This window comes from Suricata suricatta, chromosome 3 (genome assembly GCF_006229205.1).
Source record: "Suricata suricatta isolate VVHF042 chromosome 3, meerkat_22Aug2017_6uvM2_HiC, whole genome shotgun sequence".
Lineage (NCBI taxonomy): Eukaryota > Metazoa > Chordata > Mammalia > Carnivora > Herpestidae > Suricata > Suricata suricatta.
In genome coordinates, this window is record NC_043702.1 from 12,931,040 (window position 1) to 12,957,450 (window position 26,411).

The 26,411-nt window shown below is 39.8% G+C and overlaps 1 protein-coding gene across 1 annotated transcript in view; it reads left to right on the forward strand.

Moving 5' to 3' along the window:
* Positions 1-26,411, forward strand: part of DOCK10 (dedicator of cytokinesis 10) — a 205,965-nt gene that overhangs the window by 149,808 nt on the left and 29,746 nt on the right. The window contains exons 28-42 of the mRNA XM_029932877.1: positions 2,094-2,240; positions 9,360-9,443; positions 11,875-11,971; positions 14,018-14,062; positions 15,833-16,008; positions 16,135-16,251; positions 17,523-17,634; positions 18,353-18,474; positions 18,570-18,684; positions 18,784-18,850; positions 19,078-19,125; positions 19,891-19,992; positions 22,248-22,372; positions 23,618-23,730; positions 26,150-26,326. Of these exons, the coding sequence (XP_029788737.1) occupies positions 2,094-2,240; positions 9,360-9,443; positions 11,875-11,971; positions 14,018-14,062; positions 15,833-16,008; positions 16,135-16,251; positions 17,523-17,634; positions 18,353-18,474; positions 18,570-18,684; positions 18,784-18,850; positions 19,078-19,125; positions 19,891-19,992; positions 22,248-22,372; positions 23,618-23,730; positions 26,150-26,326 (1,647 nt within the window). The remainder of the gene's footprint in view (positions 1-2,093; positions 2,241-9,359; positions 9,444-11,874; positions 11,972-14,017; positions 14,063-15,832; positions 16,009-16,134; positions 16,252-17,522; positions 17,635-18,352; positions 18,475-18,569; positions 18,685-18,783; positions 18,851-19,077; positions 19,126-19,890; positions 19,993-22,247; positions 22,373-23,617; positions 23,731-26,149; positions 26,327-26,411) is intronic.

A 26,411-nucleotide genomic window follows, 5' to 3' on the forward strand; every position in this document is an offset into this window, starting at 1 on the left:
CCATGTGATTAAATAACTTAAGTTTGTTTGTTGCTAATTTAATTTGATTTCCACAATAACCATTCAATATACATAGAGGGTAATCATAATATGCCAAAATATCTATACAGCAGTGTCCTGGTAAATGGATTTAAAAAGAATCCAGTGCACATAAGCACTTAAGAGCTTGGTCTTAGTTAGAAAGAAAGAAAAGAAGAAAGGAGGAGGGAGGGACACAGGAAAGGAGGAAGGAAGGGAGGAAGGGAGGAAGGGAGAAAGGGAGGGAGGAAAGAAGGAAGGAAGGAATGAAGGAAGGAAGGAAGGAAAACCCATTTGAACCTTAGCTTGTTCCATGTGATCCCTGTAACTTCATCCTCCTTGGTTTTTTGGTGGTTTTTTAATTGTTTTATTTTAATGTTTTTATTTATTTTTGAGAGAGAGAGAGAGAGACAGTGTGAGCAGGGTAGGGTCAAAGAGAGAGAAGGAGTCACAGGATCTGAAGACAGGCTCCAGGCTCTGAGCTAGTGGTCAGTACAGAGCCTGATAAAGGGCTCTAACCCACGAACCATGAGATCATGACCTGAGCCGAAGTCAGACGCTTAACTGACTGAGCCACCCAGGCACCTCCCTCCTTGGTTTTTAATCTTGTAGCATGGAAGGCTGGGTGCTGAGAATTTTAGAAATATATATAGTTCAGTCTAACTCTAAATTTTGTGTTTCTATCTATGGAGAAAATGTGAGGCTAATTTCAAAGTCAACTCAAAGAAGAATCAATCTTGCCTATCTCATGCAAAGGGCTTTGTAAATTCATGAAGTACAGATAGATGGGAAATTTTAGCTGCCTGAAACTTTCCCTTCTGTGCAGCAGGTCCAACAGGAGCAGAAGATTCCTGGACCTGAGGAGCGTCTTTAGGAACCCAGAGAGTTTAGGTCCATGTATGTTATCTAAGCTCAGAGCCACGTCATTTTGTATCTGGTAGCAAGTCTCTTAACTGTGAGGTCCCACTGGCACCTGCCGTGGCATATCCTGGGACTGTGACCTTAAGATGAGAGGCACAAACTTGAAGCTACAAGATGAATAAAGGCTGAGGAGCTGATATAAAACATGGTGATTATAGCTAATAACAGTGTGTTGTAGGCTCGAAATTTGCTAATAGAGTAAAACTTAGGTGTTCTCACCCCCAAAAAAGGAATAAAGACAAAGATGTGAGGTGATGGATTTGTTAATTAACTAGATGGAAGGAATCATTCACAATGTATATGTAGCATATGTGTATCAAACACCACAGTGTGTGCTTTACATATCTTCCAGTTTTCTGTGTCAATCACACCTCAATAAAGCTGAAATCGATTGTCAGAAAAGACTAGCTGGGACTTTACTAGAGGACGTTTCTAACCACCATCTGTACTCATTCACTCATTCATTCATGGATCTCTTATAGTTGTTTATTGGGGGATACCTAGTCTTAAGAAATCAAAATAATCGATTTTGAATTAAATAGAAAACTATGTGTTAATGGAACCTAGACTAATATTTATTACAGTTATTTTCTAAGAGGTAAGAGAGGGGAATTAAGGTGTGAGAGGTCATAGAACATGTTACATTTCTACACTGTTTGAAGAGTTTGCATTTAATATATAATTTACCCTTTAATGAAAAAGGGAGGGGCACCTGGGTGGTGCCCTGGGTTAAGCATCTGAGTCTTAATCTTGGCTCAGGTCATGATCTCACAATATTTGAGTTCAAGCCCCACGTCAGGCTCTGCACTGATGTTGCAGAGCCTGCTTGGAATTCTGTCTCTTCTCACTGACCCTCCCCCACTTGTGTTCTCTCTGTGGGTCTCTCTCTTTCTCTCTCAAAATAAATAAACTTAAGAAAAAAAATTTTAAGTAAAAAAATCATTTGGCCAAGATAGAAGAAAACATTTAATAAAATGATGGAAATTATGATCTTGAAGTTAAAAGGGTTTCTGTTTTATAATTGCTTTCAAGTTTTCAAAAGGACTTTTTATTTCATGATATATACAAAATGAAGTATGTCTTTCAGTTTGTTTTTTTCCAAGCTTAGGATTTCACATGCTGCATTATAAAGAAATGATCCATTCTTTCCCCAGCTTTCTCGGACTCAAAGATTTCCTGAATCTTACCAGAATGAATTGGACAATCTTGTAATGGTCCTATGTGATCACGTGATTTGGAAATACAAAGATGCACTTGAAGAAACAAGAAGGGCAAATCACAGCGTTGCCAGATTTCTTAAGGTACAGTTAAAAAAGTTCACAGTCCCATATGCTTCAAGATAATGAATGCAAGATACTCTAAATGGCATCAACTGACACATCCATTTATGTGTAAAGAGTCAAAACTAGCATGAATCCTTTTATCTATACATCTTACTTTTTAATATTTTGTTTCAATTTGGGGTGGCTGGGAGGCTCAGTCATTTGAACATCCAATTCTTGATTTCAACTCAGGCCATGATCCCAGGGTTCTGGGATCGAGCCCCACTCTGGGCTCTACACTGAGCATGGAGCCTGCTTGGGATTCTCTCCCTCTGCCCATCTCCCCAGCTCACACACTCTCTCCTTCTCTCTCTCAAAGAAAAAAAAAAAAAAAATATATATATATATATATATGTATATATATATATATATCTTAACTTCATTTTCTAATTTATAGCCACAGAACAAAAACCAAAATTCAATAAAGATATCCATTTGAGTGTTGTTAAATTATAGTATTGCTAAATATTTTTAAAAAGAGAAGTGAGACTTTTAAAGGAAACACAGCAATGTGGCAATATTTTCTTGGGCATTTCTGCCATTGGAGTAATGTTCTGGATTGCTTTTAACTATGACTATGATGTCAAATAACCAGTTTGGGAAATTTGGGTAATTTGGCATTTTTGTTACCTCCAGGCTCTTTTATACATGATGAAAATATTGTGCACCAATCACATTTTTTTAAATGATCAATTAAAGTATTGAGAAAACACTTCCTAACCTCAGTGTGTGTGTGTGTGTGTGTGTGTGTGTGTGTGTGTGTGTGTGTGTACACACTATACATACATATACATATATATATGTGTGTGTGTACATATATATATACTAACATATAGTATTAAAGTTATATTTCTTTGGGTTACATATTGAATTGAGAAGACAAAAATGCTTGGTCAAAAAAACAAAGCTAATGTAGGATGATGGTATAGCATTTAACAGATAATACATTCAACTAGAAACAATGTTTTTCTTCTATTCCTTCTTTTGCCCAACTATTAACTATTATATCCTTGATGAAGCCACTTTTCTTGTATCTTTATGGTAAACCCCAGAACATACTAGATAAGTGTCAGTATTTATAAATAAATACTAACAATATAAAGCTAAGAGAGGCCATAGAGGTAGTTGTAAAATTAGCCCAATTCTCTTTGGTAAATTTTAATCCAGTCAAATCTATTTTTAATATATTAAACATCTTTCAAACTATACATTATATTTGGTCTCCTTCAGATTTTTTTCTTCAATATTTTGCTTTTTACATTTGCTTTTTTCTTGCTTTCAGAAAGAAAAAGGAATGGTCAAGGGTAGGGATGAAGAGGGTCAAGGAAAAAAAGTTACTCTAGTTTTCTACCATGTTTTAAGACCTATGGGAATAAAGTTTATTACCATCCTAATAGTTTATTTGAAGTGCTTGGTAGAAGAGGAAATTTGGAAAAAATGATAAATTATCCAATTTTAATCAAATTTTAAGAAACACCTGTAATAGTCTTCCCTAAATTGCAAAGAATGACGGATAAGCAAGTCTTAAAAGGGGGAAGACATTTTCTCTATCTTCCTTGGCTTTAAATGCTGTGTACTTGTTGGAATAAATAAATATTTTCCTTGGAGCTCATGCAACCAAAAGTTGCTATGTGCACATAAACTAATGTCTAACTTGGGAGCAAGTAAAAAAATGAAGATCAGAAAAAACAGGATGGAGTAGAAGCTAATGGTGGTCACCGTAGTTTCATGAAATTTGTGGGCTAAAAGCATGGATTAACAATAGATGAATAAATATAGTCTATAAGATACATAGATTACATGGACTGCAAATCAAAAGCAATACTTAGCTGAAGTTTATAAGTGAAAACAGTAAAATACGTTGTACATTCTGCAAGCATTGTTTTCAAATTGTAGTTTTATATTTTGTTAATGTTTATTTTTGAGAAAGAAAGGGAGGGAGGGAGAGAGAGAGAATGCATGTGTGGCAGGGCCGGGGCAGAGAGAGGGAGGGGAACAGAGGATCCGAAGCAGGCTCCTCTCTGTCAGCACAGAGCCTGATGCAGGACTCGAACTCATGAACTGTGAGATCATGACTTGAGCCAAAGTTAGACGCTCAACTGGCTGAGTTGTCCAAGTGCCCCTCAAGATATAGTTTTAATGGCATTTATTTGACACAGGAAACTTTTTTAAACTTTTTATAAAGATTATTAGATGAATCTTTTTAACTAGGAGAGGAAATGGGAAAAGGAGAGTGACTTTTTTAACGTAAAATTTAATGTAGTCATTTGGCACAATGCCTATGAACTGATGAACTTTGAGCTTTCGGCTTCTCCACTTTTGCTGTTGGCATTATAGATCTCATATAGGCGCCTGGGTGGCTCGGTTGGTAGAGCATCCAACTCTTGATTTCAGCTCAGGTCATCATCTCATGATGGGTCGTGCGGAGCCCCACACTGGGCTCCACACTGAGCATGGAGCCTGTTTGGGATTCTCTCTCTCCCTGTGTCTCTGCCCCTCATCCACTTGCTTGTGCTCACATGAGCATGCACCCTCTCTCTCTCTCAAAATAAATAAATAAACATTTTTTAAATCTTTTACATTCCCCAAAATCTGATGAGTTAGTTGCTCACTTTGGGCTTCAGATGACTTCTGCTTCTTTTGGTTATTAAATTTTACATCAGCAATCAAATACTGTGAATTAGTTGGCATTGGAACTTAATAATTGAAATATAATTGTACCACTGTAGTTGTGTGAAAATTGTTTTCCAAGAATGGAGAGAGCAGTAGGTCTGGTGTGGGCATATAAAAATGTCCTGGGTGAGGGGCACCTGGGTCGCTCAGTCGGTTAAGTGTCCAGACTTCCGCTCAGGTCACGATCTCACTGTTTGTGGGTCCAAGCCCCTAGCTGGGCTCTCTGCTGACAGCTCGGATCCTGGAGTCTGCTTCAAATACTGTGTCTTCCTCTCTCTCTCCACCCCTTCCCTGCTTGTGCACGCTCTCTCTCTTTCAAAAATCAATAAACATTAAAATAAAATTAAAACAAATAAATCCATAAATCCATAAATAAACATTTTTTAAATGTCTAGGTGACAATGTGCCCTCCTTTATATCATATCATGGAAAAGTAGTATTTTTGCAACAACCACGCCAAATCCTGTACATTTCTCTGGGTATTCTCCCTTGGAAGTAGATAGGATGTGAATGGATCCAGGAGTACCTATGTAGCATTAGTAATTGTTCTTTGTACTGCCAGGCGGGATCACAAGTCCAGCAAACCTGAGCACGCCCATCTAAGTACTCTCCTTATGCAGGCTCAATGCCAAGGCGACAGCAAGGGGAAGGTCCTCGTGATTTGTATTTCCTGGCTCAGATGGCTGTCTTTTTACCCACATGGCTGACAAATGACTTTATTTCAGTTAACTTTGGAAATCATCTAATAGAGGAGGCAGTTTTACTTTGGTAGCAAAATACATAGGAATTTACCCAAAGGATACAGTAGTGCTGATGCACAGGGGCACATGTACCCCAATGTTCATAGCAGCGCTTTCAACAATAGCCAAATCATGGCAAGAGCCGAAACGTCCATCAACCGATGAATGGATAAAGAAGATGTGGTTTAGGGGCACCTGGGTGGCTCAGTCGGTTAAATATCCGGCTTCGACTCGGGTCATGATCTCATGATTTGTGGGTTCAAGCCCCGCATTGGGCTCTGTGCTGGCAGGTAGCTCAGAGCCTGGAGTCTGCTTCAGATTCTGTATCTCCCTCTCTCTCTGGCCCTCCCCTGCTCTTACTGTCTCTCTCTGTCTCTCAAAAAATAAAATTAAATAAATAAATAAATAAATAAATAAATAAAAGATGTGGTTTATATATACAATGGGATACTACTTGGCAATGAGAAAGAATGAAATCTGTCTATTTGTAGCAACATGGATGGAACTCGAGGGTATAATGCTAAGAGAAATAAGTCAGTCAGAGAAAGACCGATACCATATGTTTTCATTCATGTAGATCAGGTGAAACTTAACAGAAGACCATGGGGGAGGGGAAAGGGAAAAAGAATAGTTACAGAGAGGGAGGGAGGCAAACCATAAGAGACTCTTAAATAGTGAGAACAAAGAGAGGGTTGATGGGGGTGGGGAGTAGGGAAAATAGGTGATGGGCATTGAGGAGGGCACTTGTTGGGATGAGCACTGGGTGTTGTATGGAAGCCAATTTGACAATAAACTATATTTAAAAAATAAATAAATAAACATACATCTGTGATATTTCTCCATAAACACTGAAAGAAATGGATAAGTGAGTCTCCGCAAAGGGGGAAGTCTTCCTATTTACTCTGTTCAACTTAAATGCTCTGTGACTTTTAATAAATAAATGTTTTCCATAGTGCTCGTGTATGCAAAAGTTACTGTCAGTGGTCTCTAAGCTACTTTCGAGCACAGGAACAATGGAAAGTATCCAAGATGGAAAAGGAAATAGCAGGACCAGTGGTTTTGTAGAACATTAAAAAAATAGCAAGGACACTCATCTGGTTTGTTTTGCAATTTGGGGTTTCATACTCTTCACTGAACAAATTATAGACTAAAATTATCATTGTCCTCACAATTGGTGAAATAAAATGTTGTTTTAATTAAAATCGATATGTGCACATAATGAGAATATTGGGCTTTTAATTTACCAAACTTAACTGAGAAAATATCGGTAGATTATAAGTTACCTTCCAGATCAAGAACCTGCAGACTTCTTTTGTAAGGAGCCAAATACTAGACATTTTTGGCAAGGCATACGGTCTCTGACACAACCACTCAACTTTGCTATTGGAGCATAATACAGCCATAATCCATTCGCCATAGACAATATGTAAGTGATTGAGTGGGGCAGTGTTCCAATAAAACTTTATTTACAGAAATAAACTTAATTTACAAAAATTAAGCCAGTGTTGCCCCCATGGACTATAGCTTGCCTAAGCCCACTGCAAATTATTTTCTGTTGCTATATAAAGTTAATATACATTATTTTAAAACAAAAGTGGACAGAGGCCCTTCTAGACCTCAGCATGGGTGGAAGAACCTCTGTACTTGGGGCTAATTAGACACTGGGGTGGACCAGACACAGGAGACCCATGATAAGAGAGACACTTGATGAAGCTTGACCTTCAGGAGGGCTCTCTGCAGGCAGAAGGCTGATTCTGATGATCTTGTATCCTAGAAAAGACCCTTGTTTTTTCTCTCACTGCCCCTTGGAAAGAGTGACAAACTTACCACATAGAAGGTCTTTCTTCAACCTCAGGAAACACCAAATGAATGGGTTTTCCTCAGTCCCCAGGGCAGGCAGCCTTCTCCCCATCTTCCCCATTCACTGGTGCTGGAGTTTGACCTCCTTCAAAAGCTATCAGGTCTGCTCTTCAGAATAACCACAGTAGCCCATGGGAGGTTCAGTTGCCACATTCAGTGACAGGACTCACCAACCTGTCCTCCGTCGAGTCAAAGAGCCCTGGTGTTCACCACTGACATCCCCAGGGTTCTTTTTCATCTGCTTTTTTATGAAGCTGTTTCTCAAGCCCACAGTTACACTGGATGGCCCTCCCTTCTCTGCAAGATGGGACTCAAACCCTCTTCCAACAGAAAGAAGATAGCAAGAGGTCTTCTCCAGAGAAAGCTCCACATTTCTTTGGGTTTGACACACTCGCGAGGACCCTGCATGGTGCAGAACACACAAGAGCCTCTCTTTTCCTTCCCTCCTCCCCTACTGCTTTACATCTTCCTGAGCCGATGGTTATGTTCTGGTTGACTGCCTCTGCTCGCTGCCCTACCAGCAGATGGGAGATCATGGACGCCATTTACATTTCAGTGAGTGGAGAGTAATTGAAAGAACTTAAATTCATATTCAAAATGAAAAGATAAATGAGGCCACCTACTGACATAGTAATGAATGAATAAGTACCTAGAAATCACTCCAAAATAAATAAATAAATAAATAAAAGGGAAAGGAAAACAAAACAAAAATATCAATGACCTAACAATTGGTAGAACATGATTAGAGAAAATAGCTCTTGCTTATAGCCAGAAGTATTTCCATGGGAGACTTTCCACTTGGTATACTACCTATAATAAGATTTTCTGTCCAGTCTTCTCTGCAAAAAGAGATTTATTTTGTAAAATTGGGAAGAGATCCAAGAAATGGAAGAACCATTGCAATGAACCTCCCCCCCTGGATTCTTTAGACAAGAACGAAGCCTACTAAGTGGTGCAGCAGCGAAACATTTTCCCATGTCATATGTGCTCTCACCTACGTCTGGATGGATTGAATCAAACTCACACGCACAGAGATGAGCTCCATGTGGCAATCTGCAGGGGTGCCTCTCCAAGATACAGCATCAGTAAATATTGTCTGTGCCTCCCACTTCACCCTCCAGCACAGTTATTTGGCCACGGTTGCTTGGTTACTGGTTACATGGCCATCGGTCTTTCCGAGAGAGTGGGTTGTGCCAACTTGGAATGTTCGCCTGTCTCCTCCAAACCTACCTGCTGTTTAAGACCCTCCTTATTACAGTTAAGAGAGTTTGACAACAGAGGAAGAGATGGCAACCTCGGGGTCTCTTACCTTCACTCTTCAAATTTAAGCTGCCTTGCCTGGAAAAAAGAGCTACTCTGAAGAAGGAAGCCAGAAGTTGACAAAGGCTTTCCTGATCTATCTCTGCCACCCCTATTCCGTACCCAGTGGTGTACCACAAGGAACCTCCCTTCACCCTACAAACCACAGGATCAAATTACTAAAACAATGGCAAAAATATAACTAAGTGATTAAAGAATAGACAACTAAAAAGCTAAAGCCTTCTGTATAGAAAGGAAAGGAAAGGGTTATAGTATTTCACTGCAAAACTGTAAGTGCTGCTTAATAAAATTGACAAATAAGGGCTTGTCACTTTCCCGTGTGTGCATCCTAGCTAGTGTTTTAGTTAGTTACCATACGTGAATGAATGCTTAAACATATTGTCGAGTATTACACAACACATTTAGTGAAATATTATGTTGCTTCAATATATTTATTCATGTTTTCTAAAATCTTTAATGACCTCTAAAGTAAAAGTATCTGAATTTACAATTTTATATTTTGCAGCGCTGTTTTACATTTATGGACCGGGGCTTTGTGTTTAAGATGGTTAACAATTACATCAGCATGTTCTCCTCTGGTGATCTCAAGGTAAGAACCAAGTGCAAGAGAGATTGCTTTCTAAACCATTGCACTATAAATAAGTAAACTAGTCTCTGTGTCTGTCTGCCTAAAACCTTAGCCTATCCAGTCTCCACATCAAAAAATAATGCCTATCCCAATGAGAGGCAGCCTTTTAAAATGGTTCATCTGAGTTAGTCTCCCAAGTCCTTTCTTAATGCGGAGGCTGTGGAGTGTGAAAATGAATGTCTTATGTTTTACTTCTATTTCCTGTGGGTGGCGAAAGGAGGGATTCTTTTCAGCCACAATTCTTATAGCCCCGTTTGCTTGACTGTCTTGGTTTTAGCACTGAAAGTCTCACTTTTCTGAAGTCATTCAGTCTGGGGCAAAATAGGACAGTTGACCACCCCCCTTCTGAAATAGGGAGAATGTGTCAAGAGATGGGTTGGGAACAGTGCTGTCAAGAGAGCAGTGATTCTCAAAGTGTAGTTCCCAGACCAGTGAGCTGAGAGCTGACTGTGGCAGGTGAAGCCCGGAGACCTGTATTTCAATAAGACTTCCAGGTGATTCTTAGGTACTCTCAAGTTTGAGAACCATTGAGCTATAGTAGGACATATGCTGAAGGGAAATAAGACTGGAAATGGGCCAGATCATGAAAGCTGTATGAGTTAAGGTTCTTTGGGTTGCAAGCAACAGAAACTGATGCCAATTTGAGCAAAGGGGAAGTATTGGAAGGATACTGGGAGCAAATGACATCAGTGACAGAAAGAGATGGAGAGCTGGACTTGAGAAAGAGCAAGACCTAGGGCACAAGAGTCATTGCAAAGGAGGAACAATGGGGACAAGCTCTGCTACTCTTAAATAAGACATTGGGATCATTTTCTTTCTCTTAACACTTGGCTTAAGATTTACATTCCAGAGAGGAAGTATGTGACTGACCTGCTTTGGCTCACATGCCTGCCTCTTAAGGAAGGAAGACAGGGCACCTGAATTAACAGTTCCTCAGTAACCTTTGCCCATTAGGAAAATGGAAAGTCTCCAAGGAGTAATTATCTAGGTACTGGGAAAGAATAACAAATCTAGAAAGGCCAAAAATAAATAATGATCTTCTCATATCTTTCATGCCACCCTTAGGAATCTGAATGTTATTTTTTTTGGCAGTGGAGATTTACTTTTGACTAGGGGAGTTATATTATTCTATGCCATTTGGGTTTTGAGAATCCAGTTCCCTCTATAAGTACTTTTTAAAAGAATACTCTTTGTTAGTGCCCCAATTATCCATGAAATTTACAAAATATCCTTTTAGGTACAGTTCCAGTAGATCTAACTTAGGCACTTTTTTAGAGACAAAACAGAACATATTCATTGAAAAATAATTAACATACAGTTTAATTATGCTCCTGTTCACTTTGATGCACAAAGGATTAATTCAAGCATGATTCTTATGTGAAATGACAGTATTTTAAATTTTAAATGAAGTTGCCACAAAAATAATTCTAATATAATCTGAGCAAATGGAATATATTTTATTTTGTTAGCTGGTATTAGTGAACACAACCCAACTTAAAAATTGATTACTTAGTCTGCATGCCAGTGAAAATGCAATATTTATGAATGTGCTGACTGTTTCCTTCTTATGTGTTTGTTTCCAATACATGTATAAAGCTGTCTTATACCATGTCTGAATCCACTTATTACTGTCCTAATCAAAATATCATTGAGAAGACAGGCTTGTTTGCAAGGCAGGAAAGTGGTGGATTTAAATAACTCAGTCTGAGAGCAAAGGGCCTATGGAGAGGGTTAGTTTAGACTTGGATCACTTGCCCCATTGTCGTCCTTAGTGCTGGATCCCAACAGGTGATTGCAGGGAGCTGTCCTCTGAGCTGAGCGTGGTTGTTGAGCTCTGTGCATGTGGTGACATTCGATTCCTTTCAGAATAAACACATGTTCTGACAGAAGCTAAAAGAAGTGGAAAATACCACTGCATAGGACTGAATCTTACAGAACCTCACTATAGGTTACAAATAGGATCATTTCCTGAGGAGACCTTGACCAATCTCCAAATACAGGGGGTCCAGGGGTGCTTGAGTGGCTCAGTCAGTTAAGCTTCCAGCTTTAGCTCAGGTCATGATCCCATGGTTTCGTGGGTTCGAGCCCTACATGGGGCTCTGTGCTGACAGCTCAGAGCCTGGACCCTGTTTTGGATTCTGTTTCTCCCTCTCTCTCTCTCTGCCCCTCCCCCATGGGACATTAAACATTAAAAATATTTTAAAAATTCAAGTAAAGGAGTCTTACTCTATTTACCACTTCAGAGGGACAAAAACCTGTCAACTTAGCAATTACCTGGTGGTCACACAAAATTAACTACATCTTCTTTCTAAATATATGATTCAAGTGCAGATTTTTTTATTAACTTTCTTGGTGTATAAATAATAATCATTCAGTTTGCCTTTTTTTTCAGACCTTATGCCAGTATAAATTTGACTTTCTTCAAGAAGTATGTCAGCATGAACACTTTATTCCTTTGTGTCTCCCCATAAGATCAGCAAACATTCCAGGTAATAATTCCCAGAATTTTCTTCAGTTCCTACAAAGTGAACATTAGTATACATTTGCTTGTGTTACCTTTGTTTACGTTTGTTGTTTTCCTATTTCCTGGGCCTTGGCTTTCTCTGAAGCTGTTCCCTGGGCATTTGACCCAGGTAATCAGGTGAAGATGCAAAAGAAGTTGGGGTCATGTGGTGAAGATTCCAGCTCTATATTTCTCCACTTTTGTCTATGTTTCCTTTTTCATTCAAGAGAAAGCCAACAAAATTATAAAATTGGTGAATATAAACCAAAGAATCTTAACCTACAACAATACTTTTACTATACTGGCTCCAAAAGATAACTTTCCTTTGATTTTGAAAGGCTTAAAATTAAGGGGAAGAGAAGTTATACTTTGTGAGTACAAACTCACTTAACGTTGTCAGTTCGTGTGTGTTAAGTACGTTAAAATGAAATTCCTCAAAATGAGTTTTATACCAAAAAAGAAGAAACCCACACACACAACACAACACAAAACAACCTATTGCTTTGAAAAGAAGGAAGGAAAGTAGGCAGGCAGGCAACATTGTAAATACTTGAAACTTCTGGATTAGAAAGAGGCAGAGATGGTCATACAGGAAAGAACCAGGTTCCACTTTTCTATCCTCACTATAGCATAAGTAGTCCACAGAAAATATTTTCATTTGTCACTTTTATTAATGTATTATGTATATACCAATATACATAGATGGCAAGATGATCATCACACATCTAGCCATCAGGAGATGATCGAGTATCAGGATTAAAGAAAATACTAAAATGATTTCAGAACTTAAAATACTCTGCTTCAGTATCACACTGCATAAAGATTGAGTCATTGTGTTATACACCTGAAATCAATATAATGGAAAGAAAGGAAGAAGGAAAAAAGGAGGGAGGAAAGGAAGAAAGGGAGAAGGAAGGAAGGAAACAAAAACCTTACTTCTAAGCAGTGAGTAAATTTCCCACAAGCAACAGTTGTGATATTCATGGAAAGCAGAATCTAAAATGATAAAGAGCCTCCTTACACGTATTGTAACTTGTATGTGTCACACAAAACTAATATTTTGGAGGGAGAGTAAAACACATCATCAAGCCTGTAAAGATTTTGTCATTTTAATCTTAAATAAAAGCTGTCACATTATTCTGTTCTGTTCTAATTATGAAGGGTATTTAATCTAAATGTCTTTGTAGAAAAAGAGGTAGAAATGTCATTTTGGATGATACCATGTTTAGCCTTTTGTTTTCTTTTGTGTTCCTTTTTATTGTTTATAAACTAGCACCAACGTTTTATTGGGTTACACAGGCTAGTTAAGATACTCCATAAAAGCAAACCTGTCGTATCATTTTTTATTCCAGTTGCTTAACTGTTGGTCTGGAACTCAGGAAGAGGAGGCCTCATAGTCTCTCTGGAGATGTGATATTATCAATGGTGAACATAAAAATATATGTTTCACAACATGCACATTTCTGGTGGAAAAATAAGTGCTCGAGTAAAAGGCCAGGAATTAAAATAAGTCTGTTCATGGCATTCTTTTTTTTTTTAAGATCTTCTTACTTTTTTTAGTAGTCTCTCCACCCAAAGTGGGGTTGAACTTAAAACCCCAAGAACAAGTGTTGCGCGCTTTAGCAACTAAGCCACGCAGGCGCCTCTTTCATTAAGTATTCTTTTTTTTTTTTTTTATTTACATCCAAGTGAGTAGCATATAATGGTTTCAGGAGTAGATTCCTTAATGCCCATAACCCATTTAGCCCAACCCCTCCCACAATCCCTCCAGTAACCCTCTGCTTGTTCTCCATACTCTTATGTTTTGTCCCCCTCCCTGATTTTATATTCTTTTTGTTTCCCTTCCCCCAGGGCATTCTTTTTTAAGGAAACCACCAACCTATGGTATTTGTCTTCAACAATAAAGTTTTATTGAGGAGACTCACTTCTGGTTTAGGATAATATAATTTTTCAGTGTAACTTACCCATAGTTAATGAATATAACGTGTATGTATGTGTATATCTTCACTTTTTTTATTTATATTAAATCCAGATCCCTTGACACCTTCAGAATCAGTTCAAGAATTACATGCATCAGGTAAATAATGTATTTTTATTATATTATCCAAGCATTAATAAGTATATCATAATCTGATAATATTGATTGGTATAGACACTACAAATCTCCAGTGTCCAGATGTCAAAAATAGCCATATGTTTACTATCATACAGTCAAAAGAGTCAACAAGCTGACTGAACTGTTCCCTTGTCACAGATAATTAAACGCTTCCCCAACTTGAATTCTTTCATATTTTATTCTCCAGAGTTTGACATTTTTTTTAATTTCCCAAATCATCTGAAATTTTCTTCAGGTACATCATAAATACAGTTCCCTGATATAGGTCATAACGTGCTTGTTCAGTGTAACTAGCTTTCTGGATTTCTGACCATATACCACAGCCTCATTTTACAGCTAGTTTCTTGAGATCAAGACTAATTATTAGGTTTATTTGAGTTAGTTTCATAACTTAATAGTCCAGGCAAACTTTTCTCTACCTTAAGTTGGCAATTTCAAAGTTTTGTTCCACCCCGGCCCCTCACGAGTACTCACTGTTTCGTGGAGAAGTGTTTTTGACCTAACTACGCCCTTGGGCCTCCATCTCCTGAACCTCACATTCCCTGCTCCTTCACACCCAGTGGTATCTTCCTGGACCATGAAACTCCTTATGTTTAACTTGCTCCTAGTCAATTATGAGCTGGAATGTTCCAAGAGTTCAGTACATCTGATGGGTAACCCCGAGGATTCACTGACATAACAGCTTTACAGTGCTTAGCCTAGTGTTGGCACTAGGTACGTGTTCCGGAAGTGGGTGCTGGTCCTGTGGTTAACGGCTACATTTAGGAAGCCCATTGGACAATACTTACTGGAAATTTTAACATTCCGATTTCTCCCTAATTCGGGCTCACAATTTTGCAGCCCCCTTTGGTTTTCTTCTCCTTGTTCTTTCACATCCTTCAGCCAACTTGTCCTGGTGATTTTTCTTCTACAACATGGGTCCTTCTACTCCATCCCAGACACATCTCACTTCTTCCCTCCTTGCCTTGTGGCCGAGCCTTCTGTATTACAGCCTGCTCCCCACACTACCCCACAGAAGAACTCATTTTTAGCCTGTCACCCTATGAACAAATGAATAAGCACAGGTCTGATCAGGCCACTGATCTCAGAACGGGACTTAACCCATTCTACAGAATTCAGTGCCGAAGGGAGGAGGATCGTTGGTGCCAGCTAAAGAATTGGTGCTTTAGTCTCTGCATCATCCAGCCCCACGTGCCCCTCAAGTTTCAATGCCCACCCCCTCCTCGGCTGCTGTGCTGACTGGTACCCCTCCAACCTGTGCTCCCCACATACAGACACACTGTGGGTTTTCAGAAATCTGTGCCATGGAACCTTTGTCCTCCCAACCTCTTCTCTTCCACCCACTCCCCCCACCACCTCCATTGACCCCTGACCCTCTGCACCTCCCACTTTCAGCAGCCTCAAAGACCCATCTCAACATCTTCCTTCCAGCAACCTCTCCTGATCCCTCCAGACAGAAAATGAGCTTTTCTCCCTCTCTCAGCTCCTGTAACACCGTTGACATCCACTGTTCTGGAATTTGACTCTTGACCGTCAGTATTATTGGTAGCAGGACACACACACTGCTTCCTGAATGTTCCTCTCCCTCGTTTCTCATCTCTGTAGAAAGACTGCATTACTGAATCCCTCCCTGGTCGTGAGAGAGGTGGATAGTGGTTGGATAAATCTTTCTCCATTATAGAGTGATCTCTTGGTTTTCAATAACATGCCCTCTTTACTCTCCTCACAAAGATATGCCTGAATATTCGGTCACGAATGAATTTTGCCGCAAACACTTCTTAATTGGAATTCTGCTTCGAGAAGTTGGCTTTGCCTTGCAAGAAGACCAAGACATCAGGCACTTGGCTTTAGCTGTCCTAAAAAATCTCATGGCTAAGCATTCGTTTGATGATCGATACAGAGAGCCCGTGAGTGATTTTCTTTTCTCTCTTCCCTAAACACCATTTAATGGCTCACTGCATTAAATGCATATCAGACCTACAAGTCTATTGATTTTTATGTGAATCATTTCTCTTGGCTCCCTTTCCACCTAGGGCAAACAGGCCCAGATAGCAAGTTTATACATGCCCCTCTATGGTATGCTTCTGGACAATATGCCAAGGATTTACCTGAAAGACCTATATCCTTTTACTGTCAACACATCAAATCAGGTAAGTTTACAGAATATTTGAAATGTGCATTTTAATAAGAGTTCACCTGCTCTGTATTTTTGCCCTGGAGAGCCATTTTCCCCCAGCCATGAGCAAACAGAGCACCTCTTGCTAGCTATTTTGAGATGTTCACATCAGTCTCATTTGTTCCAGATTGGTCCCTGAAGCCTTCTGCCTCATCGATCTGGTCAACATTGTGTTTTCATTTCCCTCTCTTCTCTGTGTCACCTCCCAGTTCTGTCCAGTTTGTACCAGGTTCCTCTGTCGCATGCATGGCCCCATCCTCAGTGTACCCCTCCCTCTCCCTGCCACCTTTAGGCACTGGCTTTGTGACCACCTGGTGTTCGCATAGCAGAGTGCCTCAGTCACACCCCAAGAGTGGCCTGTTTGTCCTCCCTCCTCCACTGAGCCATCATCGTGGCTGCACAACAAGCCACTTGAGACTGGATGCCTGTTTTCATAACCCAGATGAATGAATCCACTGCTGAATGCGAGATAGTACCATCTCGAAGTTAGGAGCTATGCTTTTGGAATGCTTTTTAGAGGAAGACCTTGTGCAAATAACAGTGACATCAGTTACTAGCAATGTAACCTTAGATAAGTCATCCCAGTGTCTTTATTTTGTTTGTTTATTTAATTTTAAGAGGGGGGGGTGGAGGGCAGAGGATCTGAAGCGAGCTCTACACTGACTGCAGAAAGCCTGATGCAGAGCTGTAATTCACAAACCATGAGATCATGACCTGAGCTAAAGTCAGACGTTCAGCTGACTGAGCCACCCAAGCACCCTCTCCCACCTCTTTAAACCTCCACTTTATTATTTATAGAATCAGATAGAATTCCTCCATTATAGGATTCTTAGGAAGATTAAATTGTATAATAGAAAACACTAATCATAGAGACTGGTACATAGTAAGTATTTGGAACTTGGTTTTAGTCATAGTAATATACCTAAGATAATTCATGATAATAATGATATATAACCTATAGTATAATCCATAAAAACATCAGTAGCCATTCAAACCATTTAGTTTATATCTAAAAAATAGTTTGCACTACATTGTAAAGAAAAATCACATAGGAAGTCAAAATGTGACTAAGAGTATGGTTGTGACTATATTCATTTTCACTGCTTGCTTTGGCAGATCTTTGCTGGAATATAAAAGATCCGATCAAATATCATCGAACCAAAAGTGTAACAAAGAAGGTGTATGTGGGTTTACAATGTTGAAATATGGTGATTCCCATTCATCTCTTCTGTGCTTTGAATACAGGGATCTAGAGATGACCTCAGCTCCAATGGGGGATTTCACAGCCAGTCAGCTATGAAACATGCCAATTCTGTGGATACATCGTTTTCTAAAGATGTTTTAAATTCCATAGCAGGTACTTACGACCTTGCCAAAACACCCGTGTTTAACTCTCCTCCATGTTTACATTACATATCATTGTACTTGTTACCCACTCCATCATCCAATGTGCATCGTTGCTGTGTGTCAAAGTACACTCTATTTATAGAGCTAAAGAGTCTCTACATCTTTCTTGGGAGCCCATCCAAAGTCTTGCTTTTCTCTGTAGCATTCCATTTCACTTGACTCAAAGAGCAGTCTACTCTGATGTTATTAAATTGCCTCAATCTGGAAACAACTTCCTAAGTTTTCATTGCATACAACCTTTTAAAATATAATAGCCCCTTCAACTTCAGAATTTATTTTTAAGAACCATTTTGTAAGTCATCTTAATTTCTTATAAACTCTCAAAACTTGAAACCTTCTCCCCCCAAAAAGCAAAGCATCCTCATGAACTTGCTCTCACGCATTTTTCAAAGAGCAACGTGTAAAAGTTAAGACATCAAAGGAACAAGCTTTACTTTCTTTCCATTTTAAAGGTCTAAATATTCCTAAATCCTTAAGGTTGGCATGGCCATCATGATCATTCTTAAAATGTTGCATGTCTTCAATGACAATTCCAGACTCTGTCACGTCAGCCTTCCCCAACACTGCTACCTCCTCAATGATCGGCATCTCTTGGGGTCATCGTTGAGCTCTCTGTGTGTGCCCATGACATCTCATTACCGTCTGTGTGGTGTGGCTTGTGTTTGCAGCATTTTCATCAATAGCTATTTCTACAGTAAACCATGCTGACTCCAGAGCGTCCTTAGCGAGCCTTGACTCCAACCCAAGCACCAATGAGAAGAGCAGTGAGAAGACGGACAACTGTGAAAAGGTGGGGCTTCTCCCCCCATTCTTCCCCAGCACCTGGCGAGCCAACGCGCCCCCCCCCCATGCTAACTCAGTCCTTCTTGGTTCTTCCATTCCCAGATCCCTAGACCCTTGTCTTTGATAGGGTCAACGCTTCGATTTGACAAGTTAGACCAAGCAGAAACCAGGAGCCTTCTCATGTGCTTTCTTCACATTATGAAGACAATTTCAGAGGGTAAAGAGAGAGCTCTTGAAAGTTAAATTAAAAAAAAAAAAAAAAAGGGAAAAACTTTGAATTTCCAAGAGCCTCATGCTACTTGGTGTTTCCTTTCAGAGACGCTGATTGCCTACTGGCAAAGAGCACCCAGTCCGGAGGTGTCTGACTTCTTCAGCATCTTGGAGTAAGTTATAGAGTTGATTTGTTAACCTTCTTTTTTCTGGAAGCTTCAGAATGGTTCAGTATACCATCCTTCATTCTAAGCACCCATATGTGGAACTACTATCAATAGTAGTAATGCATAAAATATTTCAAGAAAATGTAATATTTTCTCTTAATATACTTGTTAAATGAACAGTTTGTATAAATAAAAGGGCATGAATAACTGGAATGTGGCTTTTTTTTTTCTAGCGTTTGTCTTCAAAATTTCAGATACCTAGGAAGACGTAATATAATCAGGTAATAACTTAAATTCCAATAAGTTAGTCTGGTCTTTAAAAAATGACGTATATTAATGTATATCAGGTTAGACTCACAGATCTATGTTAGAAATCTTAAGATGCAGATAAGGATTGTGAGGTTGACCTCACAGGAGACATAGAAGTGTGACAATTGCCATATACTCATCATAGATCTAGGACTAGTTAAAAGCTGTCTAGGGAGAAAAGCACAAAACATACATTTCTAAAGGAAGCCACATTTCCTGTATCACCTGAACTAGTTTATCCATCATTTGCATGGATGTAATGTAGAATATTCTTATTTAAGAAAATACATCCAATGTGAATAAGTCACAGGAATATGAGGTACAGCACAGGGAATATAGTCAAAGGTTTTGTTGTTTGGGGCCAGATGGTAGCCACACTTGTGGTAAATGCAACATATGTAGACTTGTCAAATCACTATGTTGTACACCTGAAACTAATATAACGTTGTGTGTCAACTCTCCTCCAATTAAAAAGAGTGAAAGAATATACTCCCAGTAAGCTAAAAAGAATAATCTGTAATAACTTCGTGTTGACATTGTTTTCTCATGAGAGACCATGAAGCCCTCCGCACCTTCGCTAAACCCTCATTTCCCATTGCCAAAAGAAAGTGTGATTTTATTTTTCATAACATGTAAACTGTCTCATTGTTCAACAGTCATGTTGCCAGTTGCCTATCTTTATTTATAAATAAGTTACAAATACTGAACTATGATTAAAACGTCAGTTTCCCTTGCAGGAAAATTGCCGCTGCATTTAAATTTGTGCAGTCCACCCAGAACAATGGAACTCTCAAAGGCTCTAACCCTTCCTGCCAAACATCAGGTCCCTTGTCACAATGGTAATGTCACATTTGCTTGATATTTGTAATCATATCGTGGTATACACAGGGCGGGGGGGGGCGGGGTGCGTATGGTGCACAGACGTGTGCATGCACAGGCCAGCACATGCATATATATGTATGCATATACTTGAAACCGAATGCAGAAACTCTATCTGCTCTGCTAGCTTGTGAAAACCTAAGAGACATGGATTATGCCTTATTCATGTGCTCTTAGGTCACAATGCCATGCATTAAATGAAGGTTAATGGGACCCTAATTTAACTGAACCTGAACAGACTTAATTCCCATTAATGACTCATTCAACATTCGCTAACCTCCTAGTGACAAAGTAAAATATGAGGCCATATCTCCCCATTCCTTTCAGTAATTGTAATACATTAGCAGTGTCCTTAGAGCTAAAATTGTTTTTTATCTATTTTTTTAACATTTATTTATTTTTTGAGAGAGAGAGTGACACAGAGTGTGAGCAGGGTAGGGCCAGAGAGAGGGAGACACAGAATCAGAAGTAGGCACCAGGCTCTGAGCTGTCAGCACAGAGCCTGATGCGGGGTTTGAACCTGTGAACTGTGAGACGATGACCTGAGCCAAAGTCAGCCACTTAACCAACTGAGCCACCCAGGCACCCCTCTATTTTTTTTAATGTTTATTTTTGAGAGAGAGAGAGAGGGAGAGGAGAGAGAGAGACAGAATGCAAGTGAGGAAGGGGCAGAGAGAGAGACACACACACACATACCGAATCCGAAGCCCGTTCCATGCTCTGAGCTGTCAGCACAGAGCCCTATGCGGGGCTTAAACCCACGAACTGCAAGATCATGACCTGACCCAAAAGCGGGCGCCTAACCCACTAAGCCACCCAGGTGCCACTGACATTGTTTTTTAAAGGGTCGCAAGCAGTGAGGGAGTGTAGATGGTCCCATAAGCGTGTGTTAGATTTCCTAGTCATTACACTGATTTGACTAGCACATGGGACCTGGAGTCATCCTTTATGAACCTACCCTGTGGGGAAATTTTGCCCTGAAATCTTACTTTCAATCTCCCCTGAGTCTCATGAATAAGAATTCTTTGCTAAAATTTTCTCCAGTTTGATTGATTCTTTCCAAAGTTACCATAATAATATGTAATACGAAAATGGCTGTATTTTAGAAAGAACTTTAGAAATAAGAAAGTGGCATATAACCAAAAAATCATGGAGTAAATTTTGCCTCTTCATCCATAGGGACTCCTTAAAGTGGCCCTTTGTGTGAAAAAATGTAATAGGCGTGTTTTGCCAATGGTAATAGAATAGAGGACTATAAACAATGACTTTCTACCTTTAAAGACAATAGTAAGGTACCTGAGGTCACTGCAGTTTTGTTGATGTTTGGTGGGTTAAACTTCAGGCTTCTTCCTGAACCATCTAGATAGGTCCTGGCTGCACCCACCCCTCCCCTCCTACACACCAGGATTTTTTCCTCCGGAGGCTTCAGACCAAAATATACCCAAAACTTGGAAATAAATCAGTCCCAAAGGTCCAAGCCATACAGGTCAGAACCCATTTTTTTCTTGTAGCTTCAAGACTCCCCTAACTACTGAAAACCAAAGTTAAGTCTTCTGGGCCCCAGGCCATCCAGAGCATTGATGTGGCCAAAACCAAATAAGCCTTGAAAAGTGTGACCAAGAGAAAACCATTGCCTCTTCTGTAGGCTTGACTCTTCAGGGTATCTCTTATTGCCTGATGTCCCCCAAAAAAAAAAAAAGTTCCATTATCCTGGCTGAATGATGGCTGAAATGAAAGGAAAGAATGGGGAGTGTCTTTACTTCCACATAACACTGGCTCATTGCCCCCAGGTGTCACTGCCAAGGAGACACTGAATGAGAGCCACTGCAGGCCACTGTCATCATCCTGGGAATGCAGCTGCCCCAGGGGCCCCCTCAGCTCTCTCCCCTACAAGGGTGGAATGCCGTGCAATTCCCATGAAATCTCATGATTTCATTAAATAATAATGAATATGCTTGTTCAGACTTAAAGTCAGTATCTAGTATTCTTCTGTTATCCTTTGGTACTGATTATCCTTCTGAATCCTTTTTTGGCTTAAATAAAACTTCTCCAAAAGTAGTCTTAAAAGTCCCTTTTATCGTGTCACCTGTCACTAATATTTTAATAATACATCTCTGTTTAAAAGTCGTTTGTATGCGACGCAATCTAGAGTATTTGAATGAACATTTGTATCTTATCTTTTGTGCTATAACCTATTTTCTTATTTAATTTTCAGGATGCATACCACGTCCACTCATGAAGGACATAAGCAGCATCGATCACAAACTTTACCTATAATTCGAAGCAAAAACGCACTTTCTAACCCCAAACTCTTACAGATGTTAGACAATACCATGTCCAGTAAGTACACGAGAAATAAGAGGAACGAGCCCATTATCAGTGTTTCTCTAGATGCTTGAGAGACATGAAATGCAATAGAATGTTTCAGAAACATAAAGAATGTTGGTGTGTTACTGAGACCATTGGGAATTTTTCTTAGAGGAAGAAGATCAGCAGAAAGAGGGTTTAAAAAGTGAAATGTCCTGATGAAAAACAAGAAAGGCAAATCCCTCAGGATAACGTGCTCTATGTAGTTCTTCTGACAGTAGGTGGATTTGCTATTGTGAGGGGTATGTGGACCTCTGTCAACCAGATTATTACTGTCTGCTGTTTGGACAGAGGGGAAAGTTGTCCGTGTCCTAGAATCACGAAGTGTGATATATTGAACCCAGTGAGTGGTGCACACATTCCAGCTTGTGAATGAGGAAAAACTGGGGCCCAGTGTTTTGCACCATGTACATGTTAGTGGTTACAGACATGTGACAAAAGGCAGATGCCTTTACCTATAAATATATTTAGGGCCTCTAATGGCCACTGTCCACTGAGACTATACATTTAGTGTATTCGGCTGGGAGCGTAAAACTTGACCCAGACTGAGTATGAAAGAACTATGACCCTGTCAATGGCTGAGTCAATGGAAAAGAAGTAAGAAATAATGGCACACAGATCACTCTTGTCTAAAGCTGGCATATGAAAAGGGCCTACGCTCTTAGCTTGAGTGGCTACAACAAGATAATAGTCTGGGTGGCTTAAACAACAAACATTTATTTCTCATAGTTCTGGAGGGTGGGAGGTGCAAGATCAAGCTGCCAACAGATCTGATGTGTGGTGAGAACCCTCTTCCTGGTTTGCAGATGGCCACCTTCTTCTTGAACCCTCATAAGACACAGAGAAAGGTGGTCTTTCTCATACCTCTTTTTGTAAGAGCCTAACCCATTCATGAGGACTCCATCGTCATGAGCTAATTACCTCTCAAAACTCCCACCTCCAAATACCATCACATTGGAGATTAGGGTTTCAACGTAGAAATTGGGGGTAACACAAACATTTAGTCTGTAGCATCCGCTAAAGACTCTGTCTTTAGACAATCTCTAGAGGTTTTGATTCAGCCAATAAGGTAATTGAACAAACAAAAGCACTTTGATTTAATAAATTATTTATCAAAACACCAGAAGTCAGTGACTATGTTATAACAGAAGAAGGCCCTTTACTAGGTACAAAGAATTTCCTTAGACATTTATGCATGTTCGGCTTCATATTTTATAGGCAACCCCAATGAAATAGACATCATGCACCATGTAGACACAGAAGCCAATACAGCTACAGAGGTGTGCCTGACCATCCTAGACCTGCTGTCCCTCTTCACCCAGACTCACCAGGTAGGTGTGATTGTAACATTTGCGACATGAAAAAATGGGAGGTAGAAAAGTCATGTGAAGTCAAGAACATGGTTTTAAAGCATCTTATTGGGGCACCTGGGTGTCTCAGTTGGTTAAGCATCCGAGTTCCACTCAGGTCATGATCTCACGGTTCATGGGTTCAAGCCCCGCAATGGACTCTGTGCTGACAGCCCAGAGCCTGGAGCCTGCTTCGGATTCTCTGTCCCTCCCCCTTCACAATCTGTCTCTGTCTCCTTCAAAACTATATATAAACATTTAAAATTTTTTAATATATTATAAAATCAATTACCCTTTCATAAATCAGCCTAAGTGTGAGTGGAAAAAGTTTTAAAGATGAGACTCAGAGTCCATCAGAAATTGACTAATGCTCAAGTGATATACGTAACATACATATTTCACTGCTGTCAAATAATAAACTTCCTTTTTTCTCCTGCTTCACTCTCAGGAAAGCAGGGCTGAGTTAGAGTGTGACTCTGCTTTTTAAGTCTCAGGGAGAGAGACAAATGACAGCTAGATCCAGCAGACTAGTAATGCCGACCATCTTTTCACGTGCTTATTTGCCATCTGTATAACTTTGGTGCAAGTAACACCTACATAGTAGTAGAATGACTAAAATTAAAAAGACTGACCATACCACATTTTGTCAAGGGTATGAAAACACTGAAACTCTCAGCCACCAATGGTGGGAATGCCAACACTCTGGAAACCAAAGTGGCAGTCTGAAATGTGCTCATCATGTGGCCAGCCATTCCAATACTAAGCATTTACCCAGGAGAAATAAAAGCATTTGGTCACAAAAAAAAATTAACACAAATGTTTTTACAAGCCTTATTTTAATTTTTTAATGTTTATTTATTTTGGGGAGAGAGAGAGAGAGAACAGGGGAGGGGCAGAAAAGGAAAGAGACACAGAATCAGAAGCAGGCTCCATGCTCCAAGCTTTCAGCACAGAGGCTGATATAGAACTCGAACTCACAAACCGTGATATCATGACCTGAACTGAAGTTGGATTCTTTTTTTTTTAATTTTTTGATGTTTTATTTATTTTTGAAAGAGAGAGAGAGAGCGTGAGCAGGGAGGGTCAGAGAGAGGGGGAGACACAGAATCCAAAGACAGGCTCTGGGCTCTGAGCTTTCAGCACAGAGCCTGACATAGGGCTCTAACCCACAAACTGTGAGATCACGACCTGAGCTGCAGCCGAACATTCAACTGACTGAGCCACCCAGGTGCCCCATACCAGCCTTATTTTTAATGAATGCTGAAAACAACCCAAATGTACATCAACAGGTGAATGGACTTAAAAAATGGTATTTCAGGGCACCTGGGTGGCTCAGTTGGTTAAGCATCTAACTTCTGTTCAGGTCATGACCTCACGGTTTGGGAGTTTGAGCCCCCACGTCAGGCTCAGTGCTGACAGCTCAGAGCCTGGAGCCTGCTTTAGATTCTGTGTCTCCCTCTCTCTGCCCCTCCCCAACTCGTGCTTTGTCTGTCTCTCTCTCTCTTAAAAATAAACATTAAAAAAAATTTTAAGTGGTGGTATACCCATACAATAGAATACTGTTCAGTTACGCTCAGTGAAAGAAGCTAAACAAAAAGAATATTTACTGTCCAATGCCAAGTAGATAAAATTTAATAAATTCAAACTATAGAAATGAAATGCCAGTTATACCTCAAAAAGATTTTTGGAATATTAGCTCAATCTAATGAGCTTACAGATGTTCAGGGTTGATGTAGGAACAGTTGGATCCATTGAATAAAGTCCACACGAAACACAATGTATATGCAAACAAAATCCCTGCTTTCAGGAGAAATGGAAGCATGGTGGTAGAAAAAACAAAAACCATGTTTTAATTCTTTATTACTCAGTACAAATGTCAATCAAATCTCAGACATCTTAAAGACCCTACCAGTGCCCACGAGGACCGGCCTCTCTGTGACCTCATCTTCTACCTCTCTCCCAATCTCACCCCCAAGCTCTGTTCAGGCTACTCTGTCTTTTTTGTTCTCAACTTTGAACTCATAAGCTTCTTCCCAGCTCACATTCTTGGTAATCACTGTTTCTCTCTTCTTAATCTGCCCATGGCCGATTCCATCAGCTCACGTGTGAGTTCGTCCATCAGAGAGGTCTTGGCTGCCCACCCTATCTAAAGTAATCCTATGCCCAAACCAATTACTCTGTATTATATTGCATCATTCTGCTCTATTTTCTGATTTAGTACTTTTTTCCAGTCTCTGTTTTGGAAGTTTCACTGGAAACATAGACCTTAATCTTCTCACTCATCACTGTCTCCAGTTCCCACAGTTGGGCCTACCACATAGTAGGTTCACAGTAAATATCTTTTGAAATAATACAGATGCCTTTTAACTCATCCTAAGTCACTTCTGTGTTAAATTTCCAGAGACAACTCCAACAATCTGAATGTCAAAATTCCATGATGAAAAGGGTCTTTGACACCTACATGCTCTTTTTCCAAGTCAACCAGTCAGCCACAGCCCTGAAGCACGTGTTTGCCTCCTTGAGGCTGTTTGTATGCAAGGTAAGAGTGCTCCTGGTCCAGTGGAAGCCTGGAGAAGGATGATGATAAATCCGTATTAATCCTTACATCTCTCCGTCTGGAGGAAAGAAGGTCTGTTTCCTCCCATTTTGGTTTATTTGGTTTT